Here is a 16,890-nt window from a genome sequence, read left to right on the forward strand (position 1 = left end):
CGAACCCATGCGTTCGTCGCTTAAGAAGGGGCTTGCGCCGATTCGCAGTGCGGACCAGGCTTTACGATTTGTATAGTGGTTGCTTCACAAAACGTCTTTTGAACAGGATACGGGACTCTTGTTGCATTACCTCTCAAACATTCAGAAAAAGTGGTTCTGAGCGCCACAAAACACGAAACAATGTTGACACATTTGGTTGCAGTTTTGCATTCAGCGAATTTTGTGAATAAGGAAGTTTGCAGAGCAGGAGAAATTTTGTGTTTCTGTCGATATTTCCCCCTTTTGTAAAGTGTACTTTATGGAAGACAGCGCTGAATATCCTACACCATATTTCTTCAGTAAATGGAACATCTGATAAAGGACCCTTCAGTTCCCGTTTAAAGGGATTTCAAGTGTGTAACTATAAGGTGCCGTTTCATGAAGACGTCACCCGCCTGTAAAGCGTGCTTTGCCTGCACAGTAGATGTGCATTGCAGCGAAATTTTATCAACGACTTGGCTCCGGAAAATAACATCGTGGATGGTTATACGGAGACAGGGGATAAATAAACTAAACTAAAAATAACTCGTCGTGCCAATATGTCATCCATCAAACGTCATCGTGAAAAAAAAAAACAAAAATAAAAACAAGGCATTAAATGTGTATACTAGAAAGTTTTTTTGTACGTACCTGTCAAACCCGGCATGCACGATAAAAAGAAAAAAAAAAGCAAGGTGCGCTCCACATGCAATTCTTCCGATGTTTTTCAAATTACCGAGCTGTTTGCTTGCGAATATGGCGGTATGCTCGTAACGTAGGTGGTGACGTATAAAGTTTAGCCAATCGCGGCCCGCACTTGCGAATGAAGCCCCTGCAATTTACGTTCTACAGTTGTCTCACAAGTGCATTCTCACTCGTACCGTCGTCTGCCACGGGGCGCACTTTTTTTCCAACTTCCGCTCTGGAATAAAGCGGAAGATTTTCTATACTGTGAGTTTCAGTTCTTAGCGATGAATCAGAATGTATCTCGATCCACTTTGCGGGAAAGAGTTTGCTGAAGGGCTTTTTATACGAGTAACATGGGGCGCCAATCCTGTCACCAAGGGTCGGCGAAGCGTCACTTTGTGATTCATTTGCTCCAGGATTATTTGCTAACACCACAGATCGATACGTCAAACACGTCTGTCTCTTCGCACGGGTGGAGAAATGTTCCAAGCATGTTTTCAGGATAAACACCGGTTGCGTGCCTATGTTCATGGATTGAGCGAACTGAATGGGCCATTGCTTCGAGCCCACTTTTTCTCAAATGGGATCTCTCTAGGCAACAGCGTAAAAAGATACCACTCACACCGAGATGAATTTTTTTTCTATCGTTTCTTGTAAATAAGGAAAATTAAAACCGCCCACCCAGTAATCTTTTCTTGATCGTTTTCAAATAAAGTTTCGAAACATTATATCTACTGATGCTGGAGCAAGAAATTTGCGTGTTAGGCTTCAAGAAGAAGGAACTCTAGCCATCGATGCCGAGGTCACGGCAAGTACATTGCATGACTCCATTTGGATGGCGACGTACACTTAGCTCTCCGAAAGAGACGTTATCTCACGTGAACGGATATCATTCTGTGCTTGTTACTCTACACGAACTCGGTTCTTAGTGTGGAATATATTTACCGGTGATCACCGCAGAGAACACGTTATCCTCTATGAAAGTCCCGAGGAATAATCAATAATCGCGTGCGAAGCGAGCATTCCATCTTGTCTAAACATTGCTTATCTCACGAAAAGAACTCGCGTAAAGAACTGGGCTGGAATAAAGACGGATCGCCCGGGGTACTTTACAGCGGTCCCCTGCCTTAGAAATAATGCACTTCCTTACGACGTGCTAGATTATCGGCTTTGTGCTGCCTCCTGTACGACTTTTTATATCCAGGCGTTACCCTTTAGATGTTTTTGTTTTAAAGGCGCCACGGACGACTTGCTGAAATGGACTGTGGATGAGATAGTTCAAAAGACACAGAGCAGATTCGTGATCATACATTTACGACTTAGGTCGTCTCGTTTGATTGTCGACCTGCTTTCATAGCTGCGTGGGTAGGCGGGGAAATGGTCGTCGACATCCAAGTTGGGTTTTGTTTTGGCGGTTCAGGGGAAAATAAGAATAGGGACTGTTGGGAGCACTTGAGTACTGGGACGTTGAAGACTAGGACAAGCTTGCACGAAACTCGCTGTGGACAGCCCTCAACGGCTTCCGTTCCCCAAGGGTTTTCGTTTTGAAATGGGGAATTTCGTGATAGCTGGAGTGAGTGAAAGAAGTCCTAAATTGAGGGCTGTAGTCGGGAGTCGAGATAGGAATCTTCTCAAGGTGGAGTGAGTTCTAGATGCTTCTCCACGGAAGCCTTTGCGTCATTTTGCATTTAGACCAACTAGCGATGGCGCTCAGCTGGAGCGTCGTCTTCTACATGGAGTTTCGCAGAACCAAACTATAGAGTACGATCATTTCATGATGGTTCTTACTGACGTGTAAAAAGGTCCGCTTTGCACTTTCGAAATAAACGTACCTCACGTGACTGACTGTCTACTCAGTCTGTTTTAGCTGAGGGTTGATAACCTGCCGCTTGGTGGTCGCCGTCGCTGATGCAAAACAGAAACGAGCATGGATGCAAGCGCTGACCTGTAAGAAGCTTCGCGAATACCGTTTAAAAAGAAAACGTAATTAGAGAGTTTTAGTGTACCGTACGCTATCGCCTTTGCATATACGTAAGGGATAGCGTTGGTGCTTCTGCGCACGTGGAAACCATAAAGAGAGCTTCGCGCAGTGCGCAGAACCACCACGCTATCCCTTACGTACGCAAAGGCGATTGCCTACGGTACACTAAAACTCACTGTTATCCCACCGTAAAGGCTGATTCACATTACTGCGTTTAAGGGGGGGGTATGAAGGTGTATTAAAGGAAAGGTCCTCAGACAGACAGAGGACTGCTTGCTGTTCAACAAAAAAAGAAAAAGGAAAAGAAGAAGAAAAACGAAAAGAAGTAAAAGGAGGAAAGAAAGACAGATCACACACACGATCACGGGGCGTTGATAAGGCCCGTAGTTTGGAGAAAGTGGAGGAGGGCAGTGGTGACGGCCTACTGGGTTGGCTGAGGGACGGGACCAAGGAGGGTGGCCATGGACATTGCGCTGCACCCAAGCCGCATTAGACGGCGACAGAGGGCGTGCCGTTGGGGAGGTGCTACTGGCAGTGCAGAAGATAATGAGGAATATCGGCCACCTCACCACAGCTGGAACACAAGGGGGAGCTGGATTGGCCCATTTTGTATAGAAGCAATGGAGTGCGGGCAACGTTGAGACGGAGGCGGCGCAGAAGTGATTCCTCGTGGCGACCGCTGTGACACGTAATGAAGAAGGCAACCGAGGGGTCGATGGACTGGTTGTGACTGCTGTAGGAGGCAGCCTCAGATCTGAACGCTTGGGCACGGGCAGCATACCGGCGGCGAATACATAGATGGCAAGCCGAAACTGTAAGGGGCAGACGTGCAGTGGTAGGAGTGGCAGCCGCGTCTGCGCGTGTGTTACCGGTCATGCCCACGTGACCGCGCACCCAGTGGAGGTGGTGGTGATGGCGATAGGGCTTGCCGTTGTCGGCCTCACGTATGTGGGCAACGTCACGACTGACGCCCTGGGGGAATGTGCGTCCTGGGCCGACTTCTAAGGGAACTGTGCCGACATATGTCTTAAAGCGTCTGAGGAAAACCCAGGAAAACCCAGTGGAGGGATCAAACAGGACCCAGTAGCGTAGCCAATGAGAGACTGCTGGAGCCAAGTTTGGATACACGACGACGACGAAGGGCGTCACGCTGGAGAAGGTGTTGCCGGCAGTGTAGGATGCAGTGGGGGATATCAACCATAACACCACAGCTGGTGCAGAGGGGAGTGCTTGATTGGCCCATTTTGAATAGAAGCAGTGGTGCTGCGACACGTCATAAAGAAGTCCACCGAGCGGTCGATTGACTCAACGTGACTGTCGTAGGAGGCAGCCTCAGCTCTGAACGCCCGGGCACGAGCGGCAGTCCGGCGGCGGATTGACATACGGCAGGCAGAGACAGCAAAGGGCAGATGGACAGTGGTAGCAGCCGCATCTCCGCGGGAGTTACCGGATAGGCCCACGTGACCGGGGATCCGTTGCCGAGAAAGAACATGACGATTGGCGCAGAGCCGATTGTATGTCTGGATGATCATGCTGGATAGATCACGTATGATGTTGGGGCGGGAGGACAGCAGAAGGAGGAGGAACACCCTGCTTGTCAATGAGGACCCAGGGCTTCTCAGGTGGCAAACCAGCAATGTATTGTAGGGCTGCGAGGATGGCATACAGTTCCGCCTCAGTGGAGGACATGGGGTAGGTCAACGTGTAGGCTTGTTCGTGATCCGTATCTGTGATGTAATAGGCTGCCCTTGGCGTGTCAGACATTACAGATGCATCGGTGAAGATTTGACGACAACGGGGGTAGGTAGAGTTGATATGTGCCAAGGCGAGCTGATGGGCTACAAGTGCAGGGATTTCGTATTTTCGTGGAAGGTCCGGGATGGTAGGGTGAATGAGGGGACGCTCAGGGGTCCACATAGCTGGCGCAAAGGAAGGAGTAGGTATCGTGGGTGGGAGAGAGTCTGTTAGGCGGGCAATGACAGTACTAAAGGTGTATGCAGGGCAGCTTACTGCAATGTGACGAAAGGGATGAGAAGGGTGGGTCAAACGACGGGCGTATAAGTGCACTGTGGCTGAATCCCGTCGAATGGGACGGAGTAGGTCTCAGTTGTTCGAGGGACCCCTAGACAGACGCGGAGACTGCGGGCTTGAAGGTTGAGAAGCTCTCGGTCTTGGGTAGTGCTGATACCATGGAGGATAGGGACGCTGTACCGTAGGGTGCCCAAAAGAAGAGCCGTATGGACTCGGTGGAGGTCGTGGCAGGACAGGCCCCAGGACGTACCTGCGACACGCTTGAGGACATTAACCAGGCTTGAAGCTTTGGTCATCACTCATATTAGACCCCCTAGCTATGGGGTAGCGTTCCACTCCTTAAGTGCAAAAACCTCCCCACTTCATCGTCAAAATATATAGCTGTTGTTGATACACGAAGGCAATAGTCTTTGATCACACCTTGATGTAGAATGTGAGGAGTTGTACGTCACTTTTGATAATGTGTTCATGGGCGCCATCCACTGCTCCCATTACTGCAGAGAAGGTGGCCATCTGCTAGAAGTTGTTCTGTCACTAGACTTAGTATCGTGCCTTGACCACCTGAATAATGATGCATACTCCATTATATACTATAGCGGATCGAGGGAGGCAGAACACATGCGTATATGTGCACCCACCGAAGGATGCTGTGTCGACTCGCTGGGACGGCGATGCAGCATTGCGATGTATGCCATGCGATCCTATCCCTGGTAAATCGTCCTTGCAGCTCATCGCGTCGTGATCTTTGAGACGCAATCAAGAAGAGGCATCCATGGGAGTGGAGCGAGCACACACCACACACACAAAACACCAGCGAGCAGACGACACACAGAGGCGGAGAGAGAGAAAGGTCAACAGATGGCGCAGATCGCCTCGCAGGCACGGAACTCGCACGTTACAACCGTTAACAGTTTAAACCGAACCTTTGATAAAACAGCCAGGTCCTACATGATGGTACATTGAAATATTGTGGCCATATTTCACTTTTCAGTTCCTTTAAAGAATTGAGCCTATGCCACACACTTCCTGCTCCCTCTGAGAAGAAGTGGAAAAAGAATCCTGAAAACACGCCATCTAGTTGGTTGTCCAGATCTCCAGATGGCGCTCTGACACTGGACACCGGCAAAAGCATATGCTGACAAATTATATACGTCATGACGGTTATCGGTTTTTTTAGCTATTGGACCATTAAACAATATGCATTTTTCCAGTAGTTCATGTGTCGGCATTTGATGCCAATACACTTTTTCTGTCTGCGTTGTTATCTGGTATGGAAGATAGAGTTTGTGTAAAAGAGGCTACCTCCATAGGTACACTCTTAAAAATGAACTTCACCGCATAGCACGCTCCTAGCCAACCATTATCTCGAATGATATTGTTATCTGCCCTGATTTGTTGAAAACGGGGGGCGTACGCCATTTCTGTGACACTTATGCTGTTCATAATTGTCACAGAAAAGGCGTACGCCCCTCGTTTTCAACAAATCAGGGCAGATAACGATATCATTCGAGATAATGGTTGGCTAGGAGCGTGCTATGCGGTGAAGTTCATTTTTAAGAGTGTAGTTATCTTGCTTGATGACAATACACACTTTTTATGTCGGCGATTGATTTTAATTTGTGGCACAAAGTTTTTGTGGCGGTGGTTTTGTATGGCTGGTCTTCCTCCATGATGCCAATACATATATATATGTTTGCCAGTCGGGATGCCTCGGGCTATCGCTTGCCACCGTCCTGGCTACCATTGGATACCATCCTAGCCAGTGCCCCCGAGATGCTTCGTGCAACACATTGAGGAAGAAAAGCGCCGAGGATTGTCGTCTTTTGAGCACAGTTCCACCTGAAGCAGATGCCTTTCTTCTCCACAGTTTCGAACACGAAATTAAATAATAATAATAATAACAGTTGGTGGCATTACGTCGCTACACAAGCAAGATCATGTCGATTAATTTTGTTCACCCGAGGGTTATTGCGAAAGCATCGTGAACCAAGTTGCTAGCGTCCTCGACCGAACCAGCACAACCTTGGGATCGGACACAAAATTAAAGAAGCAGGGATTCTTGACAGCCCGTTCTTCAACCAAAGGGTAACTGCGCACAGTCGTCATAAGGAAAGTGAACAGCCATCGAAATATGTTTTCTCCTCGAATACGATTATTACAAAGTACATTTTACATTTTTCGTGTTTGACGCCAGGGTAGAAAAAAAAACCGCCCCCATCAGAACAGCCTGCATTGTATTTGGTTTATGTTCTGCAGCGTGTCATGTATCAATGTTGTGTATTCTATACCATATACGATAATGGTCTTCTACATAACGAGTAACACCGTGTTAGCTCAGCCGCGTATTACAGACGCTATTCAACGCGTTTCATTGCAGTTGGACGCGGTTGTAGCTTTGACCTGCGTAACGCAGAGCGACTTTCAATGTCGCTTCTATCCGATTTCTGTGGTGCAATCTGGAATCCCTAATTCGCAATTACCCCCAGATCCATTATTGGAATCGTTGTAGGGTGTCCCGCCGCTACCTATGCAAATTGCTCAAGGGGTTCTCATCATCGGGAGGGACATGGGGAATCCTTTTAAGACCACATTTCAATTTCTCGCCGTCAAAACTGCGATTCAGTGTTGTCAAAATGAATGCGACTCCAGGAACGCTCGCCCCCTCTCGTAAAGCGAGAAAGGAAGAATGGCCTCTATTTGCCTTGCACTGATTGCCGTGCTATAAAGGCAGGAAATTAAACGCAATTTGCGACCAAGCCGTGTTTGCTCTCATCCTTGAACGGGAGCTCCGTTGTTCTTAGGGGCTTTCTCTCCAGATGAGGGAAAATCAATTCTCTCAATTTCAGAGTGAATTCCCACCGAAGGCCTCGAACTACGTTTCAGGAAAGATTCCTTCGTGCAGGTGTTACGGACATACGCTAATTAATTCACGAGAAAAGTGCTTTGAAAACCTGCAGAGAAGCAATGAGAATTAGAAACGAGGTACTCGAGGCCGCAATCGACATGCATCAACTTCAGACCTGTTCCGTGCTGTCGGTCTTGGCTGGTCTAATTTCTGTCAGTCTCATTACGCCCAATAACCATTTAATCCCCAACATGTGTCTCAAAGCATTATCATTTCGGTATGTATGTGCTCCTGTTTACTCCCATATAGTACCCTTAAATAATTTGTCAAAAGTATTTTTTTCCCCTACCAGTTCTGTACATACAGTACTCGCTGTGCAGTCTAGTAGCAATCCGCAGCCAATTCTGTTGGAAAACATTAACTGAAATGTATTAATTTGTGTCAACTGCATATTCAAGTAAAAGTCCAATGTAGTCCTATCTATTGCAACCTGGGTAGCCACAAAGGCAAACTGCATGGCTCATACTTAGGGAGTTGTGTTTTCGAGTTGTATATTTCTTGAAAATCGGGGTGTAGAAATCGAGTGCTATTTCCGGAGCCTTAAAACAGGGTCAAATCGGTCGATATCGGGTGGAAAAGCAAATTTTCGATTGAAAAAAAAAAGGAAAGAAAAGCGCTTGTCGCATTTAAGATGAACAGAAAAACGGCCGTTCTGAATATGCGTAGCGTTCCCCAGTGCCTGTATTGGTAACTGAATTGGTATTCTGCCAAGTTAGTTTTCAGGGGTTTTCGATTATTCAAATTACCCAAGTAACGATTATTCAAATTAGGAGGTAAGAACGGGTTTTCCGGATTAAACCCTAAAACACAAGGCCCTACTCAAGCTCTGCTGAACGCACATCAATACTGGGCTGCCACATTGCAACATGTGATACTATGGTCCGAGAGTATAGTCTGGCTCACATATACAGGGTGCCCAGAAAACGTGTCATTGAATTATAATAAAAAAACTACACCACCTAGAGTCATGCGGTCAACGGCATTTGTTCTTACTAGGTTTTTGCTACCTCCTGATGTGAATGTAGTGTAACGTAAGTTTAATTATGTACATTTTTGCGAGCTTAAGTCGGAAATTTGCCAAGTAAAGGTCACTTTTTTACCCCACCAATGTGAACAGCGTGTGTAATTTGCTCAAATTAATGATAATTGACAGGGATATTCAGGAGCTATCCCATCGGCAAAAATAGCCGAACATCATGCTCTACGGAGCTCCCACAGGATAGCGCACAGTGAATTTTTCAGCGCAATCTTTGTCAGTCCGACGAAAGGAGGTTGGAAACCCAGCCCACCCTGGCATCGCAGAAAGAAATAACACAGGTATGGCTTATCGCGTCCGACTTTCGCTGGGATAATGCTTTCCCTCTCCCAGTTTTAGGAAGTGTTACTTTTTCTACTATCACTCTGTGGGCTGGCTTTGAAACCTCCTTTCATCGGACTGCGTGCGATCGTGCTCAAAAAGTCATCACGCGTTATGGTCCGCTGCTCCGAAAAGCATGTTGTTCGGCTACTTTTTCCGATGGGATAGCTCGTGAATATCATTGTCAATTATCATGAATTTGATTGAATTCGGCACGCTCTTCATATTGGTGGGGTAAAAAAGTGACCTTTACTTGGCAAATTTCCGAGTTCAGTTCGCAGATATTTAGGTAGTTAAACTTACGATACGTGACATTCACATCAGGAGGTGGCAAAAACCTAATAAGAACAAATGCCGTTGACCGCATGATTCTAGGTGGCGTAGTTTTTTTTATTATAATTCACTGACACGTTTTGTGGGACACTCTGTATGTAGGGATTGCGAGATAAATAGTACATAATCATACCACAGCACCAAGGAGCAGATTGTGTAATGTGTTGATGTTGTATGAATCACGCTGGTATATGGAGTTTACAGTTAGCTGAATGTAGAATTTGTTGCGACTTTTGTAGTAATCCAGCAGTCAAAGAAAGAACACATTTGTCATCCGACCTCGATTTATTTCCATTCACCTCGCAATGGTACAATTCTTGTTTCTTGAGTAAGTATACCTACAAGAACCTCATGGCTGGTGCGCAAACTGCATTTGATTATGTATTCCTGTTCTCATCGTCGGTATCTGTTGTAGTTCAATTGTTCTCATGCTAGGCTCACATAAATCTTCATCTGGAGAAAAAAAAATGAGGCCTTAAAGATGCAACTTCCAGGAAAACACATAGCATGAACATGGAATGAACTTAGGTTTATTAGTGACGTGCAAAAAGGAGCCAAAGTTTAAAAAAAGATGGTTAATCGCACATCAAAAAGACGGACTGCCTAGTGTTACCCGTGGTGTGAGGACGCTCAAACTAGTTTTTGTTTTGTAATGAAGTGAAATTAATTAGTCGGTTCTTAATTATAAGGATTAGAGCCAAAATGGCAATGAAAAGCTTGTAGCGGGCGATACAAAGACACGAAACCCGTTGATTGCAACTTTGTACCTCGAACGGCTCCAAAGGCTAAGTCTATATGACGCAATCCATTTTCACTACAGCAAATGATTTTTTCAAGTTACGGGCAATCGCAAACGCGAAATGGGTTATGTCACGATATCGCAGTGTTCAAAATCCCGGGTCTGAAAATGCACAATTCCAAAATTGCAAAATCAAAGCTTATATCGGCAAGGTCTGAGAATGAGCGTGTTTCCAAGTAGGATATCACTGAGCAACGTGCCAGCTTCGCGTGTTTTTCGGCGCACGTTCGAGTCGTTTGAGCGAATGAAATGCACACGGAATTTTGGCGACGGTTAGGCTTAGCAGGGCGGAAGCGCTGGCACAACACAAAACGAAGCGATGTTGGTTAGTTTATTGTCACGAGAGACCCATACGTATATATGTAGTGCTATACTGAGACCAAGGTTAGTTGAAAATTTGTTGGCTACAGTTCCCCAGCGTGTTGTAGATGTGTGGGATCGGGATATTCCCGCGGAACGCAACTTGCGCGGATGGTGTGCATTCCGTCAATACGCTCCCAGAAAATCACAGTAAATTTCTAAGACACTGAATATCAGGTATGTTGGCTTTTTTTTTTTTTCATTCCTACACATAATTTCATATTACGGTCCGGTCATGCATGGATGTGCATGCTCTAAGTCCTTTTGGAACGCGTAATTGGGACCTCTCGAGTTGTGGCTTACATGTGACCAAGTGTCGTGCATTATAGTGCTGTCTACAAACAGCAAAACCAAACATGTGGGAAGGTATTGCAGCTGTAGAAGGTCGTTTTTGATGTTTCGTATGTAATGAGAAAATGTATCGTTTTCATCAGGGTGTCGAACCGCAAAAAAATACGGGTTCGGTTCAGGTTCGCGTTGCTTTGATTTCGTTCCGGTTCAGTTCCGTTTCGGCCACGCCAAAAATCGAACCGGTTCGCGAACCGGTTCAACGCTTCCATTTTATATGTTCCATAAAACTGCTTTTATCGGAAAATGCGTGGCTAATAGCTTACTGCTGTTGTCTGCATTGACGTTTTTAGCGGTCAGGTACTCTCTTTAGCGAGAGAAAGGAGAAATGGATGAACACTTATGGCAAATAGAGTCCACGCTAATGAATCGGTGTAGTCCTGCTACTTTCTGTTCCCGAAATCTCGTTTTTTTCACACGCACAGTGCCAGCAAGATACACTTAAAGGAAGCCTAATAAGATGGACAGCGTTACATAGACGACGGTACTTGCCGGCACACTGCATTCGCAGCGTGAATCGATCTGAAACTGTACTGAAGCATGTCGAAAATAAGCCTGCTAGCCTTACTGTGTCCGAGCTCACAGCAGTGTACTAGTTAACCCACAACACAAAGGCAACGTGTCACGACACAATTGCACTACCAATAAACAGAAGTGCATTGACTTTTCAAACCACGACCAATCAAACCGGCACCGTTCTGCATACGCTCCTTCTCCACTTCTCATGTTTCTAACTTGTTTAATTTCTACTGCTCACGTGTAAAGGCAAATGTTGGGAGCTTAGTTAATCACACATTCGTCCTATAGAGCTACATAACTGGCCTACTGCATTCCTGTTTCATTCATCCGCATGGCGCCTCGCCTCTGAAGAGTAGACTCCGCAGCGCGTGCGTGGTGCGCTAGCCGCGGCGCTCAAAGGACAACTGCGCTTCAACGTGTTAAAAAGACGCTGAAAGTATACTTACTATATGTTCTCGCTTGACTGCTAGGTGAAAATTTCCGAACTTCCTGATATGGACGCGTGATGATGATGCCAATACGTCTTCATTCGGGGATTGAGAGGAACTCTTACGCTGAGTTCTTTTATGTCTGAACCGTTTTGTTCAGAACCGGTTACCGCTATTATTTTTTCCGGTCCTGCTCCGGTTCGGGTTCAACAGTGTCATGAAAATTTCAGTTCGGGTTCGTTTCCGGCAAAAATAACGGTTCGGGTACGGTTTTCGGTTCGGGTTCGGTTCGACACCCTGGTTGTCAGGTTGTGGCTACCGTTCCATGTGCTCGCAATAGATCACCGCTGTTTGCAAACAGTCTACGTCACAACGGCAGATGTCGCGACCCGTCGTTGGCAAAATAAAGCCACGTGCGTTGGCGTTGTTTTGATGGTTGTTTCCGATGCTGGATGCCAGTGCACGAAGGAGATACGAAGGAAAAGGTTTTGCCAACGATCCACTCTTTCCCAATCTCATGATATCTTGATGTGACGTGCCGCGGCGGGTGGTCTATATCGTTCTACGTGTGTGACCAAACCAAACGGCGTCGCACACCACTGCGCAAGTGTTCCGAGCAGATACGCATTCTGAATTCGCGTTTTGTTGCTCAGGGGAATTCAGAATTTCAAGACCAGATAGCGCGTTACTAGAAACATGTCACCCCGAAAGACACAGCTTTATAACATTGTGACATCAGTGTGACAGAATGGTCACTGTATGGTCCTTAATATTTAAAAAGAAAGCATTGTGCACCTATAAGCAGTGAAATATGTTTTGTTGGCGACATGCCATGTGATACCATCACCGAACAGGAGCATACGTCATGTCAGTTGTGCAGCACTTTGTTTTTTGTATTTTTTTTTCACAATGACGTAAATTGTTGAAGGCAGCTCCTGGTGCACGTTCCTGTGGCAGATCCTGCGCAACCTTTCAGAGTGCACACCAGTTGTTTGCTCACAGAATCAATGAGTATTTGAGTAACGTGGCATGACGGCTAGGAGTGTCTGCTTTTCTTGTTTTTCGAAGAAGGCAATGCAAATGGGAATAAAGAAATATTTGCTGGGACACCAGCATGTTTGTGTTCACAAACTCTGAAGATACCAAAAAGTTTACGTAAACCAGACTTTACGAAATAAAGAAATGCGCCGACTTAACGTATAACATTATCAGTAACATTACCGTAACATTATCATTCTCGTGCATTAGCATTCATTGCATTCTCGTGCATGCAACATTAGCATTCAGTCTGGCACTGATGATGTCCGTCGTATGACGGACGACACGTCTGGTTAAACAGTTGTTAGTTGTTACGTTAAGTCGGCGCATACCTTTATTTCGTAATGACTTCTCCCGGCTTTTAGAACATTTTCGCATCGTAAACAAGACAGCAAAGGAAACACAAAAACCGTAGCTTTCTCAGCAAGTGCGCTTCTCTGAAGCAGCAGTAAACTCGGGTGTGACACCTTTGGCTCGTCACAAAATTGCCTTGCGATGCCGTTCGCCATGTGTGCACTACACGCACCCTCAGACAACACTGTGTAGTATACTCCATTGTGGCACATTCGCCTCAGTGACACCTTGGAAAGTGTACGACACACTCATCGCAAGTATGGCGCTTCCTTTTTTTCTTTTTGTAAGGAACGACAAGCCGGCTAACCTTTCCTTTTTCAATAAACATATTCCCTCCCCTTTTCTTTGAGGCTGTTGAACGTATAGTGAGACACTATTCACCGAACTGAGATTTTGAAGGTAATGAGACACTTGATGATTAAAGGATTATTGGGCGTAATGAGACTTTGACCGAAATGACCCTTGGCAGTCGTTTGTATCCGTATCAACCTGCATGTAAGTAAGTTGTACAATGGCTGCAGTTCTCGCTCGTCAGAGCTTGACGTATATTGAGCCCCATAGTACGACAGAATAATTCCTTTTTCCTCGGTGTGCATGAAGAAAAGATGTGTGTGGCGCGTCCTGGAACAGCTGGTCGCACCAGTGCGACCTACGTTTCCTTTTTTTTTTTTCTTTCTATTTCTATTCTACGTGTGTGGCGCGACATTTGCGCTGTTCATGTCGTCAACTTGGCCCGGTTGTGACCGACAGCAATGCACGTTGGAGGAGGAGTGCGCAGAGGAGCATAAACGGGGGGGGGGGGGGGGGGGGGGGGGAAGATATGTTTATTGGAAAAAAACAAAAAAACAAAACGGGGTTGATTGCACTCCTCGCAACCAAAAAGATGTGCAATGAAAATGGCAAACCGATTTCCGCATCCGTTGGATTTCGTATTCATTTTAAAAAAAGAACGTTTTCCTTCGCTTGTCCTTTGAAAACACAGCCGGTTTAACGACTTCCTTTTTTACAGGTGGCGACCAAGAAGTACTGGGGAAAGTAAGTACATTTTTTACATGCACGTACCTTTGTAAATTCCTACTTCCGTGGTTCTAATGATTGCACTAAGGGACGCCAATGGAAACCCTGTCCATTAAAATGTCCCGTCCTGCCGCTGTGCAAGGTTACGAATCGAATATCATGTGATCCGTTCCTTAAATCGCCAGCGGAGGAGAAGAAGCGGTAATATCGATTAATCAACCAAACGCTCGTTAGCGGTACTTTGATGACGAGTTACTTCATCGCTGGAGCCCCCTTCCATGTTCTACAGAGATGATCAAGTTACTCGACAAGGAACTCGTTACAGGTTAAGTTACTGCGTGAAAAATGGAACTATAAAAGTTACGAAAATGAACGTTCCCAAGTTACTTTGGATAGCTAACCAGTGGGCTTAATCGCTACATCGTCGTATTTATCGCGTACAAGCGATTAAGCCCCCTTTCAAGTTCTAAGCTACGTAATATGCATTATACACTCTTAGAAAAAAGGGAGTCAAATCCTGACACATATATAATAATAATAATGTTTTATTGGTGCCCAAGAACGGTCGTGAAGACCCTAATGTTGGCGCACACAAATACAATACAATGCACTACAAATAGACACAATATACATACAAATACAATAAATATACTCCCCCACAGGGCGTTGTGAGGCTTCTGTTGTGTTTCTATGTGTAATACACTCATTGTGTACTACGTGACATATACAGGGTGTTTCACCCAACGTGAAAAATAAAAAAAATCTTATTAAAAAATCTACTTGTCTGAACACTATGGGGTCAACACTATTGCACCCGCCCCTTCCCCTTTCCAAGCTTCGCCTGATAACGGTAGCGTGGTTGCAACAAAAAGTTATCGGAAAGAAGAGCGAGAGTCAAACAGGAGGGGGCGGGTTGATCGTTTTCCTTCCGTCGCATCTTGCATTCATTTGGGCGAAGAACAGAGCTCGGCCGACGATTTGCGCGCCTGGAAACGACGTTTTTCGCAACTGCTACCAAAGCAGTAGGAAATTTATTTTACGATGCAATGGGGTCAATCCGACGTGCGCTTTCTGTTTCCGTAAGATAAAATAAAAAAATAAAAATTCGTGAGGTTGACTTGGCAAATTTCGGAGATCAATTGGAAAAACACAATTTCTCGCGAATTCTATTTGATAAAAGTGTTCCGAAGTGATGGCGATATCTCCCCCGAGATAAATACCCCCATAGTGCTCAGACAAGTATCTTTTTTTTTTTTTCACGTTAGGCTTCCCTGGAGCTTTACCCTCTGTCAGCAGTGGAGGTGTTTGACGCTTAGTGGAGTCCACAGCTAGATCATTTTGTGTTTGTTAATGGTCATTATTTGACTTTTTGTTTGTTAGTTTGCGCAGTGGAGTGGTTAGGTTGGACCCCTATTACTGGAGCTGCAAGACTTTCCCACTTAGGTAATTACTCTTTAAAAAAAATACTATTAACTGCTGTAGCTCAACTGCATAATAACAATGTAAACGAACATGTACATGCAGATTTGAAGCAGACAAGTAGGTACTGCCTTCCAAGCATTTATTGCGTGGTTTTCCCTTTTTATCAGCATTAAACATATCCCACCCCCTCCCCGTGGTTTCCTGCCTCTGCGGCGTTGGCTATAGGGGTTGAGCAGAAGCCTCCCCTTATTTGTGCGCCTCAGACCTCGAACGTCGTGGGGGATATTTTGTAAAAGATTGGGAGGTACCAACTGATGAGCTTCTCATCATTGTTATAACGTCATTTTGTGATTGATTTATGGTTCCACGCCATTGAGCGTCCGTTTATAGGGTATCACAATCGCAATATCGTTACCTTAAAGGAGGTAAGAACTCCTATCTGCATGTATTTAGTTACGGGTTTAACAGATGTAATATTGTTCTTCTACGCTTCGTAATTCTATTTACAATTTATTGTTCAATTCTTCTCCTTCATAACTTGTGCAGCGTTAATACAAAAACGGACTCTCTTTCGCATTCAGGCAAGTAGACGCACCGTCGTCCAGATACCTCGATCCATCGTTACGTCATCTGAAGAATTGTAGCACCCAATCAGACGCCAACGCGGAGGTACACGTAACGTTCTGCTTTACACTGTAAAAAATGAATTTCACTACATGCACGCTCCTATAGCCAACCATCATCCCGAATGACAACGTTCTCGTCTCTGATTTGTTGAAAACGGGAGGCGTAGCCCATTTTGTAGCCGTGCATAATAGTTGCATAATCGGCTCTGCCTCTCGTTATCAACAAATTATGGTCGAGAACGTTGTCATTCGGGAAGATGGTTGGCTAGGAGCGTGCTATATGCCGAAGATACGCACCTATCAAATTAACCTATACAAAGGGTGTCACAGACAGCACGTTAAAATCACCGTTTGGAGCCGACACAGTCGGCGGGCTCGCTTGGTACAGTTCATAGCTCCTTTAATGAGAGAGAAACGCTATTACTCACCGGTATAATCAGCCCATATCCGGAATGGAATCAATGCAACTGCGGGTCAGGTTCTCGTCCCTTCTCACCTTGTGAACGACTACGGGTTTCTTCGTGTATTTTTCAACTTTGGGAACAAACCTGGCCAGGCAAAATACTGCCGCCAAGGCACACAGAAATTACGTAGAAACGAAAGAAATCGTCGCGCGACGATTTCTTTCAATATACCCGCATTACCCGAGGTCGCATTGCGTTTACAC

At 45.6% G+C, this 16,890-nt stretch overlaps 1 protein-coding gene across 9 annotated transcripts in view; it reads left to right on the top strand.

The window, feature by feature from the left end:
• The window catches only part of LOC135377295 (complexin-like), a 495,185-nt gene that overhangs the window by 103,322 nt on the left and 374,973 nt on the right, over window positions 1-16,890 (top strand). For 7 of the 9 annotated variants that reach the window (XM_064609625.1, XM_064609626.1, XM_064609614.1 and 4 more), the window contains exon 2: window positions 14,168-14,193. In XM_064609625.1, the coding sequence (XP_064465695.1) occupies window positions 14,168-14,193 (26 nt within the window). Of the gene's footprint in view, window positions 1-14,167; window positions 14,194-16,192; window positions 16,267-16,890 lie in introns of those variants that run through there. The other 2 variants (XM_064609618.1, XM_064609617.1) reach the window with 2 other exon arrangements.

The sequence above is a fragment of the Ornithodoros turicata genome, chromosome 1 (assembly GCF_037126465.1).
Source record: "Ornithodoros turicata isolate Travis chromosome 1, ASM3712646v1, whole genome shotgun sequence".
Lineage (NCBI taxonomy): Eukaryota > Metazoa > Arthropoda > Arachnida > Ixodida > Argasidae > Ornithodoros > Ornithodoros turicata.